Source organism: Lissotriton vulgaris, chromosome 10 (genome assembly GCF_964263255.1).
Source record: "Lissotriton vulgaris chromosome 10, aLisVul1.2, whole genome shotgun sequence".
NCBI classification, from domain to species: Eukaryota; Metazoa; Chordata; class Amphibia; order Caudata; family Salamandridae; genus Lissotriton; species Lissotriton vulgaris.
Window position 1 is genome coordinate 10,164,092 of NC_141698.1, and position 22,308 is coordinate 10,186,399.

Here is a 22,308-nt window from a genome sequence, read left to right on the forward strand (position 1 = left end):
GTACTGCTCCCCAGTGATGTGGAACTCCCGCCGCTGCACCCTGCCGGAGAAAGCAACACTGGTGCATCCCCAGTCGCTCTTCCGGAAGGAGAAGCAAGAGGTCAAGCAACTGCGGTCAAGCCTGGAAGCCAGGATACGGTCTGAGGGGAGATCCCCTGCCCATCCCCTCCATTGCCACTCAGGCATCTCCACCGGGCATTGGCCATGCTGAATTGGCTCTGCCATAGGCAGATCCTCAGTGAATCGTCTGAAGGCAGGGGAGGAAGGAGACACAGCGTAGAGATGAAGGAAAGTGTGCCCAATGTCTGGCTGGGTAGGTGATGGGCAAGGGGGAGATCCACAGCCAATCTCCTCTATAGCTACCTAGGTAGGTCCACCGGGCATCGCCCATGATTGCTAGGTCTCCGTGGTCGGTAGAATATTCACGGATCCTCAGAAGCTGCTGAGGCAGGACTCGAATTCCGTTGCAGGAATTGGAGAATAGAAGGACTGCAGTCCATAGAAGCTCAGATATGTATTAAGGTCCAAGGAGGGGGTAGGATCCAGGGGATTAGAGCCAAGAAGGCAATCCCGAGCCTTAGAGCTCCCGGTCGTAGCTCCTCACCTTTCGGCATCCTGTCAAGGGCCTTGGACCTACAACCTTCAGAGGGGAGCTCAAGAACGCTAGGTGAAACTCCTGTACAGTTTACAGAACCCATGGATCTGAGGTAAGTTCCCTCCATGGGTGTACAAACTACTGGATCCTCCCCTCTTGGTCCTGAGGGAAAGAAGAGTAGTCCTTATATTTAAAACCACCTGGGGCGTTTAATGCACCTCTGCTCGCCTTGTTACCTCTGCCAGAACTTCTATTGGGGAAGAAGGTCCCTGACTGTCTCACATCGTGACATCCATTGTTGCGTTTATTTTGCCCTCAAAAGGAACCTTCCTGAAAGGAACGACTGGAGAAGCGTCCCTGCCCTCGCCTGGCAAAGACCTTCTTGAAGGACAACTGTGCCTTGTCCAGGGTGAAGGAAGTCGCTATGAATGTTCCAAGTTCTTTGAAGATGGGTTATCCAAAGATTCCCTTACGCAATGACACGTGCCTCTGATGTAGCCAGTTCCTGGAGCTTGGGGAAATTTTCACCAGGAGTGATCTGCATCGCTCAGCTGACGAGGCGCAGTTGGCCTTTCCTAAAGAGACATGGCTCTCTGAGCCCAGCCAGCCACTATATCTGTGGGCATGGGGGACCCAGATGTTTTGGCCTGTTCCACCAACTCTATGATCTACGACAGCCCACCACGTCCAGGAGCTTATCTTGGCAAGCTCGCCGTGATCGGTTGATACCCTTCTTGGGGTCTTTCAAGCACTTTCCAAAGAACATACACATATTGCTGTCAATCGAGCTCTAATTGCAATAAACAATAGCAGAACATATATATAATACAGTAATACAGTATGGTATACATGAGACAATAAAAGAGAGTGACTTAACTGACGTAGCAGTGGAGGAAGAGGAAGGGATGTCTCGGATATGGACATGGGAGCTAAATGTGATTGAAGGACTGTTATTGACACTTGCACGCCATAGGTTGAAGGGAGTTCTATTTCTGCTTGTGTTTATTTTATTAAAGATGTTCTTTGAAACTGAGGGCTATATAATTAAAGTGAAGAAAGAAATGCATATTCCACACCTCTAGTCCTGACATAGGATTAACAAATGTTTTGTTGGGTGGCAGAAGCCTAGTGGGTACGAAATGCTAATGCATGTTTCTTTTCTTGTAGCTCCATCAATCATCACAAAAGTTCGCGCTCTAGATTTTAATTATAACTGTGAGGATTATAGAGACCTCTCGCGGTGAAAGACGTCAACGTGGCGGACATTTTAGTTGGGGACTACACGAGCACGTCAATGAAGGCCCCTTCAGTCATGGCGTCAACATTCCCGTTACGGACAAGAGTGGCATCCATCTTGCGATGGGATGGGATCTCCGCTCGGGTTTGGGCACGCCTCATTGGCATTTGAGGCGCGCGCGAGATTCTCACGTGGACAGGATTGGACGCTCCGGTAATGGCGGCCAGCAGCGACACCCGCGGGCTGCTTCAGGAGGGGATCCGCGCAGCGCTGGAGAACTGGGCCGTGCTGCAGGTCAGTGGGACGCCCCCTCCCGAGTTCAGTGAAGTGGAACCGTCCACGGCACAGGCGCTTCCCTACAACAGCCCGGGCTAGCGCGGGCATTTCAGACCAAAGCGAAAGAACGCCGAGCAATCGACCGCACGCAAAGCCTAGATCCGCTCCCCCCTGGGGCGGAGCTGCAGAGCGTAGAGCCACCCATCCAGGCTAGAGCAGCAGAGCGCAGAGCCACCCACCCAGGCCAGAGCAGCAGAGCGCAGAGTCTTCTCAGAACACGACTGCTATATGTATTTCCCCCCCTCAATTTAGGACATCTCCAATCCAGTAACTCTGTTGGTATTTTTATGTCAAGCAGGGAAAAAGTGGTATACATGGAAACAGCTGGTATCTTTGAAATGTGAAATTGGGAATTGAAAAAAGTACTAGTTAAATCACAAAAACATGTTTATAGCTCTCAAATGTATTTCCTAAATGACAAAATCAAATCCAGGCAGCAGTCCACTGAAAAACCACGGTATGAAAATGTATAGAGCTTTTATTACCCATGACGGGGCGATGCAGCACTTTGCATTTGGGTAGCAAATGACCCCGTGCGAAACCAGTGTTAGTGATTTAGTTATGCTTAAGGGTTACAATCTGTCATGCTGTTTTAACACCTTGGCTGCTGTGGTTATTTTTCCCCTGTGCTGGAAAAACCTTGATGCCATATATTCATGACGAGCTCAGCTCGTCATCAGCACACGACCACCGCGGCTGATGACGAGCTGAGCTCGTCATCAGCATCGAAGGGGTTAATGTGAATTCAAGCATTTGTAAAGTGCATTTAATGCAAATTTATTGCACTGTTCCCTACCTATGTAGGGTAAAGTTGTGTGTTTGCAGCTCTGGGAGAAGCTTCATACCGTTACCAAGGTAGAAATATTGCATTCTATAGTGATGGCAATTTTATAGAGCTTTCTTACCCAGACAAGGCACTGAAGCACTTTGTAGATATGTAAGACACTTTTCCGTGAAATAATTGCAACATTAGAGCCATTTGTTAGGTAAACTGAATTATAGAATGTTGTGCAGTGAACTACAGTTTGTAAGTAGTTTGCAATGCAGTGTTAAGTCCGATCTGTGTATAATGGTGTTGTAAACTGTCATATAACCTGGTTCGCCATATGTTCTTAAGAGGGTATGCAGTCTGTTGTGTAGGCTGTCCTTCCAGCGATTGCGCATACAGTTGTGTAGTGATTATGTGAGCAGGCATGCACGCATTTAGCTACCATCTGGTGACGGTGGCAACAATGAAATATTATATGCTGTCATTCCTGATGTGACACAATTCAAAATTTGCGAACCTACGTGACAAGAATTTTCAATTCTATTAAGGACACGGAGGCGAGGATTATGCTTTCTCATTTCTTTACTAGAAATGCTCAGCAGCCAGTTAGAAAACAGTAGAGAAAAACAATACTGCAATACCCATGAATACTCTGGGTATAATATGATAAACCATAGAGTAACCACTATAAAACGTCCTACAGAGAATACCATATCCTCTTTGGCAATTTAAAACAATAGAAGTGAAGAAATTACCAGTCCAATATGAAGATTTTGGATGGAAAAAACTAGCGACAAACAGCAGTCCACTGCGATGAAAGGCCGGATGCTTGCATTCGTAGAGAAGAAACTGGAAACTGTAGATAACCATCAAGCAGCCAAAAAGGGTTGGACAGGAGACTTCATTTAGGATCAGAGCCTGGAAAAGATACAGAGTCGTAATATACCATTCCCTTGAGTAGGAAAGAAATCGTCAAACCAAAAAAGGGGAAAGGCATAACACAGGAGAGACGGCCAGACTTGTAGAAATGTGTCCGTGGCCATGGCTTCCGGATCTGGGCGCCAGCTGAAAAACAGGGGAAGCTGAGTGTTGAGACGAGATGCAAACAGATCGATCTGGCACGGACCCCAAACACTGAAGAGAGATTGGAACACTCAAGGGTGAAGCTTCCAATCGCTGAAATCCCTAAGGTGTCGAGAGTTCCAGTACACAATCAGATTGTTGCAACCGGGGAGATACTCTGCAATAACTGTGATCTTCCTCTGAAGACAAGAGTGCCAAAAATTCTTGGCGATTTCGGCCAAGATTTTGGACTTTGTCCCCCCCAACTTGTTGACATACCGAACCGCTGATACATTGTCCATGCGGAGGAGTATGCAACAGTTGGTCTGGCGTGGAGATAGACAACAGATCACAAAAGACCCTGCCAGAAGTTCAGCAAATTTATATGGAGAGACAACTCCTCCTGAGACCAAAGGCCTCCCGTCCACATTTGACCGCAACATGCTCCCCATCCCCACAGACTGGCGTCGGACTCTATCACTACCTCTGGGGATTCTCCGAACAGGGCTCGTCCATTCCAAGACTCCATGTGCTCCAACCACCATAGCATCTCCCACCTCGCTTCCTTTGAAAGAGGAACCAGATCTGAATAGCGAAGGCCTTTCTGGAGATGACAGATTTTTAAACGTTGAAGCACCCTGTAATGAAGAGGGCCCAGGAAAATTGCCTGAATCGAAGAAGCTAACAGACCGACAATCCGAGCTATAGACCTCAACAACGCACTCTGTTTGGATAAAACTAAATTCAACTCCCTCTTGATGGGTTGGATCTTCTGATTGGGCAAGAGGAGTTGGCAAGAGAGGGAATTGACTTGGAAACCCAGAAATTCTATCGACTGAGAGGGAAGGAAGACAGATTTCTGAGGGTTCACTAGAAAACCCAGAGACTGTAAAAGAGTGATGGACCATTCCAAGTGTGTCATCAACATTCGAGGGCACTGCGCCATGATTAGAATGTCGTCCAGATAGATGATTAGACGAACAACCCGAGCTCGCAGAGATTATACGTCGGGCCTCAGAAGTTTCGAGAAGCACCAAGGTGCCGACGAGAGGCCGAACGGGAGAGCTTTGTACTCAAACCAACTCCCCTGCCACTGGAACTGCAGGAACCGACGATGAGGACCGTAAATGGGAATTGATAATTACGCATCCTTCAGATCGAGCCGGACCATCCAGTCCCCTTCCCGAAGAAGATCTCTCAGAAGATGGATGCCCTCCATCTTGAAATGGCGATAGACCACCCCTCCGTTGAAATCTTTGAGATTGAGCACCAAGCGGGAACCTCCCCCTTTCTTCTGAACTAGAAAGACGTTGCTTGCGAAACCATGAGGATGATGAGAAGTTCGACGAATGGCCCCTTTTGCCAGAAGAGAAACGATTTCTGCTGAAATGAACTCTTGATCTTGAAGGGAAAAAGACAGGGGCGAAGTAGGATGGGACTGATGTAGGGAACTGTAGAACTCTATTTTGTAACCCAGTACAGTCTCCAACACCCATGCATCGCTGGAGATCAGACGCCAGTTTGGTAGAAAAAATTGAATCCTGCCCCCTAAGACCACCTCAGAAGGAGGGATCAATCTCACCTGAAGTTGAGGAGTTGTGACGTCCTCCTTGGTTTCCACCGTAACGTCCTTTATTGAACTGACCCTTTCCTTTGCGAGAGGGGTAGAAGGACGACCTGTTATTGTTGTAACCGGAATCCTGACCTCCTCCTCGCTGGGACCGATATCCACGCTGGTTATTTTGATTAGCCCCACGGCCGAATGATCGTCCCCTATATCGTCCGGCCCTTCCAAAAAACGGGCAAAAAGCCAGTCGAAGAGAAGATTGAGCTTTATCCACCCCACTGAAGGTAGCTACAAACTTAGTCAATTCCTTCAAGAAAGGCAGACCAAACAACAAGCCCTGAGCTAAAGAGCCAGATTCACATGTGGACAATTCAGCCAATTTGGGATCTAATTTTAATAAAATAGAGCGACGACGCTCACAGGACATCGCACAATTGGCATTCCCTAATTGACAGCCATCTGGGACCACTCAATCAACTCGTCGTGATTCGCAACAGAGGGCGACTCCTTGGCCCGAAAGCCCAAGTCTCAAATCTTTGTGAGAGGGCCTAGTAAATCCAATAAGTTATCTTGACAGGAACGCCAAGCTCTGTCAATACTCTTTTTCGGGTCCTTGGCATATTTTTTGAGATATGTCACCATAGTTTGGTCTACCTCCGGAGTGTCAGCCAACTTGTCCGCCAAATCAGGACGCGGATATTCCGTCCGAAGGCGGGCCCATACATTCTTCTCCAAAGGCTGGCGAATATGCGCCTGAAATACTCTGTCACTTCTGGGGACGGAAGCCAAGAGGAGGAGTTGGGATGCACAATATCTGATGGATTGAATGTGAGAAGCTGATGATGAGATGGCGCGTCAACAAAATGCTCCTTACGAGCTTTCTTTGAAGGCAGAGCAACATCCTGATCAGAAGACGAGGTAGAGGATGTGTCATCACCATCCGTCTGATGAACCTGAGAGGCCAAAGCCTCGTTGGAGGATTTACCACCAGAACGCTCACTGGAGAGCACCTTAGCCAGTTTCCTAAAGTTAGATTTATGAGGATTTTTTTCGAGATTTGGGAAGAAGAAGCTCGCCCTGAAGAAGAAGGCAACCAGCCCTGTTGTAAGGCATAAGTAGACAGATGGTGCTTCAAGGGCACAAATGCGTGAACTAGCGCCTTATTTACAGAATGCTGAACACCCTGGTCCAGGGCCTCAACTAAATCCTGCTCCATGGACCCAGAAGCATCCTCCTCATAATACTCTGCCTTAGTTACACCAAGTGTAAAAATAATGCCCACTAGAGGAAAGAATAAGGAAATGCCGAAGACAAAATACGGGGGAGTGGCTAGGAACCCCTAAGTCAAGCCAATGGTAAACAGGTGTGAACCTGTCAAACAAATATTCAAAAGTGGAGGGAGGGCTTGCCGTAAACAGGCCACTCTAGACAAAGCCTATGAGAATTATACTGCCCAAAAGAATAATTATAGTAATTTGGTTTAAACTGGGGACCTAAAAGCAGGCTGTGGGCTAAAGAGCTCGAAAACCGCAGCTCCAGCGTTAATCCTCCGTGTGGAAAACGGAGATAAACAGTCAAAATGGCAGCCGCAAATGTGCGGTAATGGCCGCCTGCCAACAGAAAGAAAGGACTATGCGAGTGAATCGTATAGCCTCTCCGTCCCCCAAACTCCCGCTCCACAAAGAATTGAGGCGCGGGCCCAAAGCGCCCGAACCGGGGAGGTGCGCACACGCTCCCCGAAAACAAACAGCAACGAAATGCGAGGAGCGCTGAAAGAATGCAGGGAAAGTAGCGAAAACACACCGCAGGCTACCGGTGCGGTCAGCGCAAACAGAGCTGCCTTAACTGGCTGCGGAGCAGCAAAGAAAGAGAGGATATGGTATTCTCTGTAGGACGTTTTATAGTGGTTACTCTGTTTTATCATGTGATACTGTTTTTCTAATTGGCTGCTGAGCATTTCTAGTAAAGAAATGAGAAAGCATAAATGGAGCCTCTGGTCCTGACATAGAATCTCAGTCCTTCGTTCTAGTGCCAAGCAATAATAAAGCATTGCTTAATTTGAGTTTGTGGTTTCTGGTGCTCTGCTCCGCCACTTAATTGTCAACATCAGGACTCACAACAGTCTGTCACATGGGGACGCTGTGTATCTAATGTAGAGATGAGGACAACAGTTGTTTATTCATTCAATATACAGTAACAATTACTAATACCTGCCACCCAAGCCATTCTTATAGTTTGTATTGTCACTCTTGTAGGAGTTTGATGGCTACTAGTTGTGTTGGGACTGTTATTGACAGTACTCGCAGGGACAATAGGTGTTGCAAGCATGTTACCTCCTGGCCAGGGCCCTGGCACTAGAAATTATTATTAGTACATTTTTTTTCATCAAATTTAGCACTGCAATAAGGCCCAATATGGAGTCAACCCAGGACTGAAAGAGTACTACCCTTCTGGCATCAGTGCAAAACCAGTAGGAAACCGCATATGGAGTCAACCCAAGAATGACGGAATTCTAGCCTATGGGGCGGTGCATATTTTAGATACATTAGTCTGCTCAGGTGACATTTAGTGGAGTCTGGAGGAATAATGTGCTAGGTTAATGGAAGAGACAGTGTGGGAGTAAAAGGTGAAAAAAAGAACAGGAGTCGGGGAAAAAGGACGGGTGAGTCTGTAGCTTATTGCTAAACGTACAATTGACATTCAAGTTGGCAATTCAAGTCATATTTCAGACTTTGCGTGCTAAGCCCCATTCAAAATGGATAGTGGGGTCTCTCATGACATGCATTGGATACAGGCAGTCAGGATACATGTCAAGAGCACAAGAGCACATGACCTGCACTTGTTCCAAGCAGACAGATGAATGGCCATTAGTTCTGCCCAGGAGCAGCATGGGAAGTGCACTGGTTACAGGGAGCCACATCAATGCATATTGTCCACCCAGGATCAAACAAGATGCACTGCATGGCACGCTGTGGATACAGGCAGCGGATAAATGCTTATTGGGTTCACCCAGGAGCCAAATAGGAACTAGTGGTCTATAAACAGGTATGGTTTGCTTGCTGTTGAAAAGGCTGTGCCTTACTAGGCTGTTTCTGGGCGGCACACTAGGAATGGTTCTTCATTTTTTTTATTGTTTTCAGTTTCCTATAACATGGATAAGATCCAAACGGGTAGTAGAGTACTTACCATGAAAACAGTAACTATTGCATACAAGCAGTTTACAAAATAAGTTTTAAAGGTTTAGTTACATAAGAAGTGTTTCCAGTAGCATTATTTTAACTGACGTCTCACAAAAAATAGTTACTGTAGATAAAGGCAGTTTACATTCAGTTGGTTACAAAGACAAAGCTAGCACCCCAAAATAGGAATATTGCACTGTTTCCATTTTTATTGTGTTACTTGCTTGAGGGAAATATGTTTGTCATCAGACATGGCCACCAGAGCCCACATAAAGCCTAGAGGAACTTAGCAGACTAGAAATGAGTCCCCAAGAAACTATTTTGTCTACATGGATGTCTCCTAAATGACCACTTAGTGAGTTAGTTTAACAGCAAAAGTGGACGTGTGTGTGTGGGGGGGGGGGTCTACTCAGTGTCCTCCCATTTTTCCTTTCCCTCCACGTTCATTGAGCCAAATCTGTGTCTGCAGGAGGACATTACCAGCAGCAGTGTGGGTGAACTGAAAGAGTTAATCCGAGGTAGTAGTAAAACATTCAGATATTGGTGACCCCTTCGCAAATAACCGCATTATCCTGAGACAAGGTATGAAATGAAGAGATTTAAGTAGAATGAATGAGAAGCATGTATACAGAGATGTAGGTTGTGTCATGAGAGGGACTGAGTATGCCCTATCCTCCTTGACTCGCAGACACATATGAACTGCATCCTATCGTTTACTTTCACCAGTACTCCTCTAGTAAACAATCAGGGTAGGAAGTTACAGTGCAAAGGGGACTCAGTCCTGATGGCACAGGAGGAAGCTTTAGGGATGAGGCATCTGTTTCTAGATATCATTATTTTTAAAGCAATGCTGGGATTCTCCCACAGCTCAACACAACCATACAAATCATCGCCCCAAAGCATCTCAATGCTTGAGGGCCACTCCTCCATACTCTCACCAGAATAAAAACAGTTGTATGCTTAAGATATCAAATGAGGTGGTATCCTAACTTCTTATATGGGACACCTAGAGCTGTATACATTCCGCTCTGCTGATCTACTTCCTGTGCCTTGCTGTTCCGTCCTTTGGAAGGCCGGCCATTCTTATCATCAGTTCCTCTCCCTTGGATTCCCCTGGCCTTTCCCATCCCTCTCCCTCTCCATTCACAGCCCTTCCTCCCCCTGCGGGTTATCTTCCCTAGCTTGCCTCTTGATCACAGTTCTCTGTAGTCCCTGACATGCCCTCCTCAGTCCCACCTCCTCCGTCATTGCTTCTTCCACCCATTTCCTCTGTTGCCTGCGTGCTTCTCCTCTCTTCTTCTTCTTCTTCATGCATGCTATCATTTAAAGAATTATTCCAGATTGTTATAAAACTGGCAACAGAAACATCCAACAAACGGGTTAACAGAAGCCAATCGTTTTGTAACACCGTAGCTGATTTTTTTTCAACACAAAGTTGGCGAGGTGTATAATAGATTTTCAGAGTCTGTCTTCTCTTCTCCTAACAATTTGATTTCTCCCTCTAGCTACTTGGTTTATGTATCTAGTTATAACCACAGCAAAGCACTCCTTAAAGAGTTCACTCCTCCAAAAAAAGAGGATTAATGATTTTGATTAATTTGGTTACATCTGGATCCCCATATGACCCTTGTCCACCCCGGGTGACCAAATTGGCCCCGCGTACTATTGCCTCCAAGCTGAGTGAAGTCTTTCAACCGATGTTTAGGACCGGGTTCTTTCCAACCACCTGGAAGAGAGCCTCTCTGCTTCCAATAATCAAAAAGCCCTCTCTCAGTCCTTTGGACCCGAAGAATTATCAGCCTGTTTCTTGGCTATCTTCACCAGCTAAATTTGCTCAAAAAACTATGAGCAAACCACTGACAAATCGCATTCAACTTAATAATCTATTAGACCCTACCAAATTAGATTTCACAGCAGCCATAGTACAGAGTCAGCGTTCGAACCACAGAGGAGATTAGATGGTTCCTTGACAGAGGAGTTAGAGCGGCCTTCATCCTTATTAGATCTATCAGCGGTTTTTGATACTGTTAATCATGGGCTGCTGATAGATCGGTTGGGCGAGATTGGCGTCACTGGGGTAGCCTGGGATTTTGCAAGCTCTTTCCTCCTGGGCAGAGAACAGTCAGTGGCACTAGGTGAGTTTGTCTCCCAACCTTATTTGCTACCTTGCTAGTCCCTCAGGTGTCCGAGCTTAGCCCCGCTTTGTTCAATGTGTATGTCACCTCACCGAGCCAAAGTATTTGGGTCACTCAGTCTTTCTCTTACATGTTATGCTGATGACACTCAAATTGTCGTCTCTCTGTTTGAAATTGAACTCCTGAAAAATGGATGTTTTGCTGTTTGGCTCTCGGTCCTCCTACTGGACCCCTAGTTGGCAGCCGCAGGAGTTTGGGGCACTCCCGTCACTGGGTAGTAGGCCCAAAACCTAGGGGTAGTAATTGATGATAAATTCACATATACGGATCAAATCTTTGCGGTCACAGTCTCCTCATTCCATACATTAAGGACCATTAAAAAGATCTTCCTTTTATTCCCTCTGATCTGCAAAAAACGGTAGTCAGTTGGTTAGTACTCTCTAAAATAGATTACTGTAATGGGTTATATATAGACCTTCATCAGCGCGTAATGAACAGGCTGCAAATTCTTCAAAATGCTACAGCACAACTGCTAGTGAAGATTCGAAAATACCAGAAAGTATCTAAATCTATCAGGAAGTTACACCAGCTGGGAGTTAGACAGGGAATCACTTTCAAAGCCTCTGTTCCACTTACAAAGCGAAACACGACCAAGGACCAGAATTTCTCAAAAACTGTTTTTGCTGATATGTCCGAGTTAGGACACTATGATCCGTGACAGCAACATGTGCAGTTGTGTAAAGTTTTAAAAGCTCTTCCTGGGGTGAAAGAAGTTTCATAATTAGAGCTGCAAAGGCTTGGAACTCTCTCCCCCTGCAGCTGAGAGCTATACCCAATCTACTAATGTTTAGGAAGGATTGAAACCTTGGTGGTTCAATGCATAATCAGCTCTATTATTCTATTTATTAATGGGTACTTTTGATAGCAGCAAAGCTAGCGCTAAGACGCCTATGGGCATTTAAGCACATTTATAGACTTAACATGGCATCTTCCTTCCCTGGTCACCTCTGTCCCTCATCATGCCACGTTCATCCTTCCTTCGTCCCCTCACACACCATTTTCCATCCCTAGTCCCCTCTACAAGTCGATGCTTCAGCCTCCTCTGCCTCTTGCGATCCTCACCTTGGAGGAGAAGTGTGGCTCAGGGGTTAGAGGTGGCAGACCCGGAATCTGAGAATCGGCCCTGGACCAGGGCTCAATTCCCCGCCTCGGCGGGTCTTGGGCTCAAAAATTCCACAGACTCGATAATTCTCGCTCCGGTGCCTTCTCGACTCATGGGTTCACACTCTGCGACTCTGGGCAATAGCTTGCTTAATCTCCACAACGGCCCCTCGCGGCGGAATGCCTGGCTTTCACCTTGTGGATACCCTGCCAGGGTTATCTCACAGGGGAATACCAGGACGGGTTCCCTAAGCAAGCGCCGGGAAACCCACTGTGGGTAGCTGTGCGCTATACAAGCTCAAATACATTTACATTCAAAATACACCTTTCCATTCTCCTCTGGCAGCCCCCTCCTCTCTTACCTCTAAAGCCTTGACTCCTGTTGTAACTGCCTGTGTGTTCTGCTCCTCAGATCGCGGTGGACAACGGCTTCGGAGGCGCCTACAGCCGGGAGAAGGCTGAGTGGATGGTGGGAGCCGTGGCCGAGTATTTCCACAGTAATGGTGAGCGCAAAGTGAAGTCTTCCTGGGCACCACTGGCTTCTAGGTACTGTCACTATGTAACTAATGGTGAGATAGGGAACAGTCTTTCTGGCCAGTAGTGATTTCTGGGCCGTATCTAATGTGAGGCTATGGGGTGCTCCTGTGGGTGTGGGATGGGGGGTGTAACAGAGCACCTTCTTGGCAGTGTAATTTTGTATCTAACAGTGTGGACACAGTGGGGCTGTGTACAGAGTGCGTCAGATTCATTAACAGGATAAAGAGACCCCCGGGGCTGTGTACAGAGAATGGCACATTTATTAACGGAGTCCCCCGGGGCTGTGTACAGAGAGTGTCAGTCATTAACAGGATAAAGAGACACCAGGGGTGGGTACAGAGACAGTCAGATTCATCAATGGGTCTAATGGAGGCTGTGTAAAGAGTTGCGGATTCATCATCTTAACATTGTTTGTGTACAGAGAGGGGCAGATTCATCAGCAGGTTGACCATGTCTGCGAATTCTCCAGGTGAAGATCTTTGTCCAGACTCGTTTCACACTTGCTGTCCTCCACCTGCTTTAGGGAGTTTGGGGAAGGACGAGGCTCCTGTATTCCCTGCTGCAAACATGTTCTCTTTCCCCACCAGCTGACCTGGAGCAGTACGAAGTGGAGGAGTTCCTGTCTGAGCTGATGAACAATGAGTTTGACACTCTGGTGGAAGACGGCAGCCTGCCTGAGGTGAGGGAGATCTCACACACGCCAGCACTTGGGATCTTGAGAGCAGTGTCTGGCGAAGCCCAGAGGTGAAAGATTTCCGAGTTACCTGGGCAGCTGTGTGTTACCATTGTAACTGTCCCCCGATCTGCTGCAGAGATTCAGTGAACATCAGATAGAGATGTGACCCCATTCAGCGCAACGTAGAGTGACCGATGTAGTGAAGTCTAGATGTGTTGACTTGTGGGAATGTCTGCAGAAGATATAGAAGCAGTGACCACTCAGCAAACCAGTAGTTTTAAGGAACATAAAAACTTTAAAGAAGAGGCACAGTCATTGAGTAACAAATGGGGATGTACGATTCTACGACCCCGTGCAGGCAGCTATGTCACTAACCAGATAAGGCAGGTTTAGTGAACACCAGATGAAGGGACAGAGTTTTGAATTCTAACTGAAAAGTTATATTTGTGCAGACCTGATAAAGGGAAAGGTAGACCAGTTAAACGGCAAATTTAAGTAAGGCCTTACAAACAGACAGAGTTTCGTAAATACAGACAAGTTTAGGCTGTGTCCAGCACAGAGACCTATTTATTGATTAAGTGATGGAAATTTGCATTTATTCAATAGCATTAGTGTAGTTAGTTAGATTAAGTAAATTCCAGATGAAGGCGCAGATTGAGTAAAGACCGGACAAGAGTCTTAATGCCAAATGAAGCGCCAGGTTAAGACAACACCAGACGATTTGGTGAATTTATTGAAGACTTGGCGAGAGTGTAGCTTCAAAACATGACGAATGCGCAGGTGAAGAAGATTCCGAATGAAGCAACAGATTAATTGAAAACCAGGCATGGAGGTAAATGAAATCAATGAAATCAATAACCCTGGAAGACCTCAATCTGGTGATTAGTGGACGAGGTGGTAAATTTGACGAGAATACAATAGAAGAGGCAGGTTTAACATATAGCACATTTAGTGAATACCGGGCAAAGAATCAGATTTCGTGATTGCCAGATGAAGTTGTAGATTTACTGAATGATGATGAAGTGTAGAATACTTGACGAATAAAAAAATTCAGTGCCGATGAAGAGATAGGATTATTGAATTCTAGATGAAGTGGTGGATTTAGTGACTGTGGGATAAAGGCGCACATTTCTTTAATGCTATAACGGAAGGCATGTTCTATGAACGCCTCTTTAAGAGGTACATTTAGGAAATAACAGACAAAATGACAGACTTAGTGAATACCAAATGAACATGCACATTTATTAAATGGGGACTGGAGAGCCAGAGTTAAGTGAAAAAAATGCAAAGCGACATCTTTGGTAAATGACTGCTAAAATGCTAGATTTAGTGAAAACTAACCAGGATGCAGGTTTTGTAAACCATGGATAAAGAAACTAATTTTTGGTATGGTTGATGAGGATATTAATTTTGTAAATATCAGATAAAGAGGAGGATTTTATGCCTATCCGGCAAAGTAGTCTTTAGCTAATATCTGTTGTAGAGGTGGATTTCGCAAATTCCCAACAAAGAGGTGGATTTAGTGAATACTAGACATTGAGATTCAGTTAATGCATACCAACAATAAGTTGACATGGAGTTGGATGAAGTGAATATCTTAAAAGAAAAAAGGGGGGACAAGGAGCAATGGAGGTCCGGCATACACGCTCCCCGATGTAGACAAATCAGCGTACACAGAGTACGCAGTTCCTAAATTGATCTCATGAGGGAACACCATTAGTGTCGTGCTCATGCCAAGAATGATCGTTGAAATATAAATATTCCGGAGCAAGAGTCTTCACTCACCCGGATGGGTGTCACGCTTCATCATCAGGCAGCTCCTTTTGGGGCCGGCGCTGCAATGCCCATCGGGTCCCTCGAGGGTCTCTTTGCCGGACATATATTAAAGTGATTCGCCGTAATGTGCCTGAAGTGAAGGTGCTGAATGTGTAGAATGGAGAAAGAGTGAGGCATTAAAAATGGCTGAGGGTCACGTCATGGCTGTCCCCTCTTCCCACTACTATTCGCCCTGGCTATTGAACCGCTGGCAAACCTGATACGCGTGTCTCACGGACCTGGAGGCTCTTAATTTTCAACAATTAGCTTTGTCCCTTGACCGTGACGAGTGCTGCTGGTTCCGACTACCTGTTAACCCCATGGGACGCATCACACGCTTTAAGATGATATCTCCCACTATTTGCACGTCGTAGCAATTTTTTTTCAGCCAATCCCCCGTGGGTGGTTCCACTCCCTGACCTCCAGACTCGCATCCTGTTTATGGGTCGGTAAGCGCCATTGGGTGGTGTTCAGCCCAGAGTCTAAGTCTTCCTTCAACAGTGGTCGTGGGTTGACGGACATGTACAGGTGCTATCTAGTGGCACAACTGGTGCCCATGAATGTGTGGATTGCAGAAGGCTCGGATGACCCCGCCTCCTGCTTGGAACTTAACCTACTGGGCTTTGAGGGGCTACTTGACTTGCTGTACTGGGCCGAATGCCCCCAACGCCACCACCCTGCACTCAGGTGGCAGTACGTTGTTGGAGGGCGGCGTTACCCTTTATTCGGTGGGACAGTCACCTGACTGGATTGACCCCTGTCCGGCAAAGCACATGGCTTCAACAGCTCTCAAGCCTTGAGGGCTTTGCCCAAAGGACCGGATAAGAATTACATATTTTGGAGATGTCGACCAGGGGGACAATCTGATGTTTTTTAAGAATTGCGAGATCATTATGCCCTGTCCCACACACAATTCTTCTGTTTCCTTCAGCTATGGCATGCCCTGTGGAACCACCTCCCCCCAGATTCCCAGCTCTGTCTACAGTCCCCCCAGGCCAAAATCTTCATGGGGCGCCTGGGTATGGGAGCGAGATCTGTGATTTATCTTTCCTTGATCATTAGTACTCCTGATGGCTTTGCATCGCTTAGACAGAAGTGGGTGGGCAAGCTGGATGGTGATTGGAGGGAGGCATGTCTGGTCCCGAGGAATCTGGCGATGTCTTCGCTAATGCGCATGATCCAGATCAACTTCCTGCATGCAACATATCTTCCCCCATGCCGTGTGCAACGGATATCCCCGACCACTCAGGCTACATGCGCACTTTGGGCTCTCTGTGCGGCTGACTTCTGTCATGTGGCAGGGGATTGACCTGCGCTGTGCTCCTTTTTTGATGGGTTGGGTAGTGAGATCTCAACAGGTCTGGAGCACTCGGTTGACCAGGACACCCAAACGGCACTGCTGGGGCTCCTGGAGGAGACGGGTGGACTATGCTCCGAGAGGATCTTTATAGGGGTAGCCTGTCTGGTAGCCAAAAGAGATGTTGCCTTTTTGCGGGGGTAACCTCATTCCCCTCGATCCAGTTGTGTCGTAAGGGGGGTGATTGATGCACACAACAGGGAAACCCATACACGAGGCACGTGACTGTCCTCATAAACCTGATAACGTTTTGGGGAAGTGGAGGTCTTATTATGGATTACCGTCATGAGGGAACTGCTTTTCGGAATAACTGCCTCTTGTAATGCTGTAGCCCGGAAATGTTCTGTTCTTCACGATTGTATCGCTTTAGATGTTGCTTGCTTTGTAAACACAATAAAAAACGGTTATATAAAAATGACTAAAGGCCACCTAATGGCTACTTTATTATGATGGTGGATATTGTCGTGTCTAAAAACAAAGTGAAACTATAAAGAAAATAATGTTCCTTCGTATCTCAAGGGATAAACTTCAAGGAAGGTCAACATGTTTCTTGCCAAAAAGGGGGAGACACAAATGATCTATGGCAGTTTGTCAGGAACGTCAGAATATCCTGATCGACGTGGATTCGGGACAGGTGTCCAAATAGGTAAAAGGCCCAATCCAAACAAAAAAAACACACCTATAAAGTGTGGCTAAACCAATCCCTCATGTAAATAATAGATAGACGAGGGAGAGTCCGAGCCAGTCAAAATATAACACGTGCCCCTTAGGTATTGCAAGGAATTGCGCTCATTGTGAGATTTGGCTTCACGCACGAACAGTTACCGGCAACCTACCCATGTCTGCAATCCGGGGGCTCTTGTTCTTGAATATTTATATTCCCCTGACCGCATAGGTATGGCACTAATGGTGCTCCCATGAGATGAATTTAGGACCTGCATACTTTTGTACATTGATTTAATTAATGCGCAACAGTGAGTGAATATCCAACAATGGGGTGGATTGGGTGCACATCTGACAATGAGGTGGATTTACTGAATACCAACCATTGAGATGGATTTAATGACTAAGAAGCAGATTTAATGCATATCTGATAAAAGGGTGAATTTCATGAATACCTGAAAAATGACCAGACTAGATTAACTTTAAAGAAAGCTTTGGGTCTGGGATAGCAAAAAGCAACAACAAGGCAAAGAGGGAGATGAAAAGAATCCACGGTTAAGAGGCAGGATATGTAACGTGTTTGTTCTTTGTCCCCTCCTATCCCTGGGTGGCAGGTGGCTCAGCAGCTCTGCACCTTCAATCGGCAGTGCCAGCGGGGTGAAGTGGCAGCCATGCAAGAGAGGCTCGCCCAGTTGTGCCAAAGGAAGAAGCATGTAAAAGTGAGCGCCGTGCAGGGTCAAGCGCCAGGCCAAGAGGAAGACGACAGTGAGGAAGAGGAGGGCGACGAGAAAGAAGAGGAGGTAATTGTTTCGACTAGATGTCAGCAGGGACCTGAGTTTAATGTGGCAATACCCGCCTCTGAATTCTAGAGCTTGAATTTGGTTTGTATAAGATCAAAATAGTGTTTATACCCTGTGGCGAACACCAATATTATCATTTTCCCCATTATACTGTAATTATTTTCTCAGTTGGTTGTATCGAGGGAGCTTTCTTATGGCACGTCATTTCCAATTCCTGCAGCTGGGCCATGAACGAGCGGCATCGTCCACAGTCGGTGGCCGGCTCCCATGGCACTGGGTTATAGAGCAGTTATCTGGCTGATGGAAAGATTCTGTCCCAGAGACCTCTTTCACTTTACTTAGTAAGAGGAACACATAGGCAGTGCACGTGCACACTGTCACTTGCCATATATGATGATGTCACATCCTCACTTGCCACCTATAATGATGTCACATCCTCACTTGCTACATATGAGGTCACACCCTCACTTGCCAGATATGATGAGGCCACATCCTCACTTACTACTTATGATGTTGTCTCTAAGGGTCTTTTTTTTTTATAAACGTTTTTATTTCCATTTTTCGTTATAAGTGGTACATTATACTGCATATTGAGATAGAAAAGAAATGCATGTTATTACATATATCCTTATACACATGGAGGTCATCTAGTTGCGCTTTAGCACATGTTTCTTCCACAATCACAGTGTCTCTAGGGGTCTTTAAGGAAATTGCCCGTAAATACCCGCTGCTCGTTCTTAGACCTGTGCCTGTTTAAAAAAACGAGAACATCACTGTGGACCTAATAATGTTTTTTTTTTTACATATTTGCTGTCACAGTTGAGCTACTTTGAAGCACCTTTGATAACCCCAGTCGCTGATCCTTATTTTATTTGTATACGAAGAAGGCTGAGCGGGCCTTGCAACACTTGGCTTGTAGATTACAAACAGGTTTTTGCATTAGAGGTGTTATCCCACTTAACTCCACTACAGTGCTTACAAGTAGAGGCTTCTAGCAGCTCGCGCGCACACCTGAGGAGTTGCTCTTTTGCTGGGTGGATCACCAGGGCAGATGCGGGTCCACAGATGTGCAGTTCAATGTTTCAGAGTTCTAAGTTACTAGCAGAGATGGATTGACTTGGAGGGAACTTGGAAGATTGTGGTGATTTTGGAGAACCGCTGCTGGTACGCAACAAAGAGTCACAGTACAGGTGGCACCCTTGTCATGTCCACCTGACTTTTATTCAGTGTTATCAAAGATCAGCACATCCGACACCGAGGAGTGCTGGTTGCTAGCAGCATGTTAGAAGTGAGGCGGAAGTAGTATTGCAGTGTGGCCTGCAGCAACCACAGGGGAAATTCTGACAGTTCTGCAACATCACATTGCCTAGCAGGTGAGAGTGGCTTGTTGCTGATGTCCATGTAGATGTAAGTGGTGGACCTAGGAGCTGGTAGTTGCAAGTAGCGCCTTCTTGCAGGGATGAATGTAAAGACTGTTGTCTTGGGCTGAGACGTGGACAATGCAAGCTCAGCTCAATATCTTTCTCTTGTTTCCAGGCAATGGATTGTGAGGAGCCACCATTATTGGTCCATGTGTCTTCCCCAGAGGTAACGTCATCTGGCTGCCCCGAAGCAACACAACACGTGGACACCACTGCTACAGACTTTCATGAGGAGGAGGTTGCAGACGGGTGGACAGTTGTGTGTCGAAAGAAAAAAATAACTCCAAATTAATTTTTTTGTGGGCTAGCTGGCACTTGAACCAGTACAGCAAAGAAACAAAAGGCAGCGATCATATATTTTTAAAACTTATTTATTCCTTTTATAAAGAGTTTCTTTGCAGCCTTGCTGGGATTTTCCGCAACGAGGATCATTAGCTGAAAACCCCACTAGCCAGCAGCTGAAGACTTCAGGGACGTTTACAAACATGGCTGGAGCTGTGGGACAGTGGCCTTCAGGCAGCATAGGGTACCTGCCATCCAAGGACCCGCCAGTCCTTCTACTGAAAAGAAGAATTGGGAATGAGGCAAGGTCCAGAGCCAGCTTCTGTCACAGAGACAGCAGAACTCTCCTTTTTGCCAAGACTTTAAATTGGTAACAAAAAGGAACACCTTTTTTGAGGATTAAAATAATTAATCTGTCGTTTTTCTGACATGTTATATTGTGTTGAGGGAGCGAATGGGAATGATTTGGTGAGTAAATGTAGCAGAGGTGTTGATATAAGGATTCAGTACTATCACTTGTGTAGTTTGTCTGTGTGTTTTGTTTCTTTAGACAGAGCCGCATAATTATTAATCTTAATTAAATGGATTAACCAAATACACCCTATGGGTATGCAGATACTGATAATATAACACAGAAGAGCACACAGGAAGGGGCGTGCATAACTGCTAGTTGTGTGAAATACTATGCACGGGTTTGAACTGCTAGGAGAAACCACGTATGGGTAGAAAAACAAATTAGGTAGCCCATTTTTCAGACACACATCAGCGTTACACTCTCAGTGAGATAATGTTAGTGACAAGTATCCACCTCAGCAGAAAAAAATTGGGTGATTCCCTGTATGGACTCTTCAACCCCACGTTCAAAACATTGGGTGAATCGCTCTATGGACTCTGCAACCCCACCTTCAAAACATCGGGTGAATCGCTCTATGGACTCTGCAACCCCACCTTCAAAACATCGGGTGAATCCCTAAACGGATGGTCCAACCCCACGTTCAAAACTTCGGGTGTCTCCCTCTATGGACTCTCCATACCTCCGTTCAAAACATGGGTGAATCCCTGAATGGACTCTCCAACCCATCGTTCAAACATCGGGTGAAACCCTGCACGGACTCTCCAACTCATCGTTCAAACATCGGGTGAATTTCTGTATGGACTCGCCAACCCCACGTTCAAAACATTGGGTGAATCCCTGTATGCCATACAGGGATTCACCCAATGCTTTGAACGCTGGGTTGGAGAGTCCATAGAGTCTATGGACTCTCCAACCCAGCGTTCAAAGCACTGGGTGAATCCCTGCATGGACTCTCCAACCCCACCTTCAAAACATCGGGTGAATCCCTGCATGGACTCTGCAACTCCACCTTCAAAAGATCGGGTGAATCCCTGCATGGACTCTGCAACCCCACCTTCAAAACATCGGGTGAATCCCTGTATTGACTCTCCAACCCAACGTTCAAAACATTGGGTGAATCCCTATATAGACTCTCCAACCCAACGTTCAAATCATTGGGTGAATCCCTGGATGGACTCTCCAACCCAACGTTCAAAACATTGGGTGAATCCCTGCATGGACTCTCCAACCCAACGTTAAAACATTGGGTGAATCCCTGTATGGACTCTCCAACCCAACGTTCAAAACATTGGGTGAATCCCTGAATGAACTCGCCAACCCCGCGTTCAAACATTGGGTGAATCCCTAAATGGACTCTCCAATCCAACATTCAAAACATTGGGTGAATCCCTGCATGGACTCTGCAACCCAACGTTCTAACATTGGGTGAATCCCTGAATGGACTCTCCAACCCAACGTTCAAAACATTGGGTGAATCCCTGAATGGACTCTCCAACCCAACGTTCAAACATTGGGTGCATCCCTGAATGGACTCTCCAACCCAACGTTCAAACATTGGGTGAATCCCTGCATGGACTCTCCAACCCAACGTTCAAAACATTGGGTGAATCCCTGAATGGACTCTCCAACCCAACGTTCAAACATTGGGTGAATCCCTGGATGGACTCTCCAATCCAACGTTCAAAACATTGGGTGAATCCCTGAATGGACTCTGCAACCCTGCGTTCAAACATTGGGTGAATCCCTGGATGGACTCTCCAATCCAACATTCAAACATTGTGTGAATCCCTGAATGGACTCTGCAACCCCGCGTTCAAAACATCGGGTGAATCGCTGTATGGACTCTCCAACCCAACGTTCAAACATTGGGTGAATCCCTGAATGGACTCTCCAACCCAACCTTCAAACAGTGGGTGAATCCCTGAATGGACTCTCCAACCCAACGTTCAAACAGTGGGTGAATCCCTGAATGGACTCTCCAACCCAACGTTCAAAACATTGGGTGAATCCCTGAATGGACTCTCCAACCCAACGTTCAAACATTGGGTGAATCCCTGAATGGACTCTCCAACCCAACGTTCAAACATTGGGTGAATCCCTGAATGGACTCTCCAACCCAACGTTCAAACAGTGGGTGAATCCCTGAATGGACTCTCCAACCCAACGTTCAAAACATTGGGTGAATCCCTGAATGGACTCTCCAACCCAACGTTCAAACATTGGGTGAATCCCTGCATGGACTCTCCAACCCAACGTTCAAAACATTGGGTGAATCCCTGAATGGACTCTCCAACCCAACGTTCAAACATTGGGTGAATCCCTGGATGGACTCTCCAATCCAACGTTCAAAACATTGGGTGA

The 22,308-nt window shown here is 46.4% G+C and overlaps 1 protein-coding gene across 1 annotated transcript; it reads left to right on the forward strand.

Moving 5' to 3' along the window:
• Positions 1 to 1,832: 1,832 nt before the first annotated feature.
• On the forward strand, positions 1,833 to 20,009 carry TSR2 (TSR2 ribosome maturation factor). The gene is made up of 5 exons (XM_086940177.1): positions 1,833 to 2,126; positions 12,454 to 12,544; positions 13,166 to 13,257; positions 17,704 to 17,889; positions 19,426 to 20,009. Exons 1-5 carry the CDS (start codon positions 2,049 to 2,051, stop codon positions 19,600 to 19,602), a joined length of 624 nt encoding a protein of 207 aa, XP_086796303.1. The 5' UTR covers positions 1,833 to 2,048; the 3' UTR covers positions 19,603 to 20,009.
• The last annotated feature ends 2,299 nt before the right edge of the window (positions 20,010 to 22,308 follow it).

Excerpts from the sequence above, each read along its gene's own strand:
- TSR2 (XM_086940177.1), top strand. The coding sequence starts at position 2,049 with ATGGCGGCCAGCAGCGACACCCGCGGGCTGCTTCAGGAGGGGATCCGC. Across the intron at positions 12,545-13,165 it reads CGAGTATTTCCACAGTAATG|CTGACCTGGAGCAGTACGAA; the intron begins GTGAGCGCAAAG and ends TTTCCCCACCAG. Across the intron at positions 17,890-19,425 it reads GCGACGAGAAAGAAGAGGAG|GCAATGGATTGTGAGGAGCC; the intron begins GTAATTGTTTCG and ends TCTTGTTTCCAG.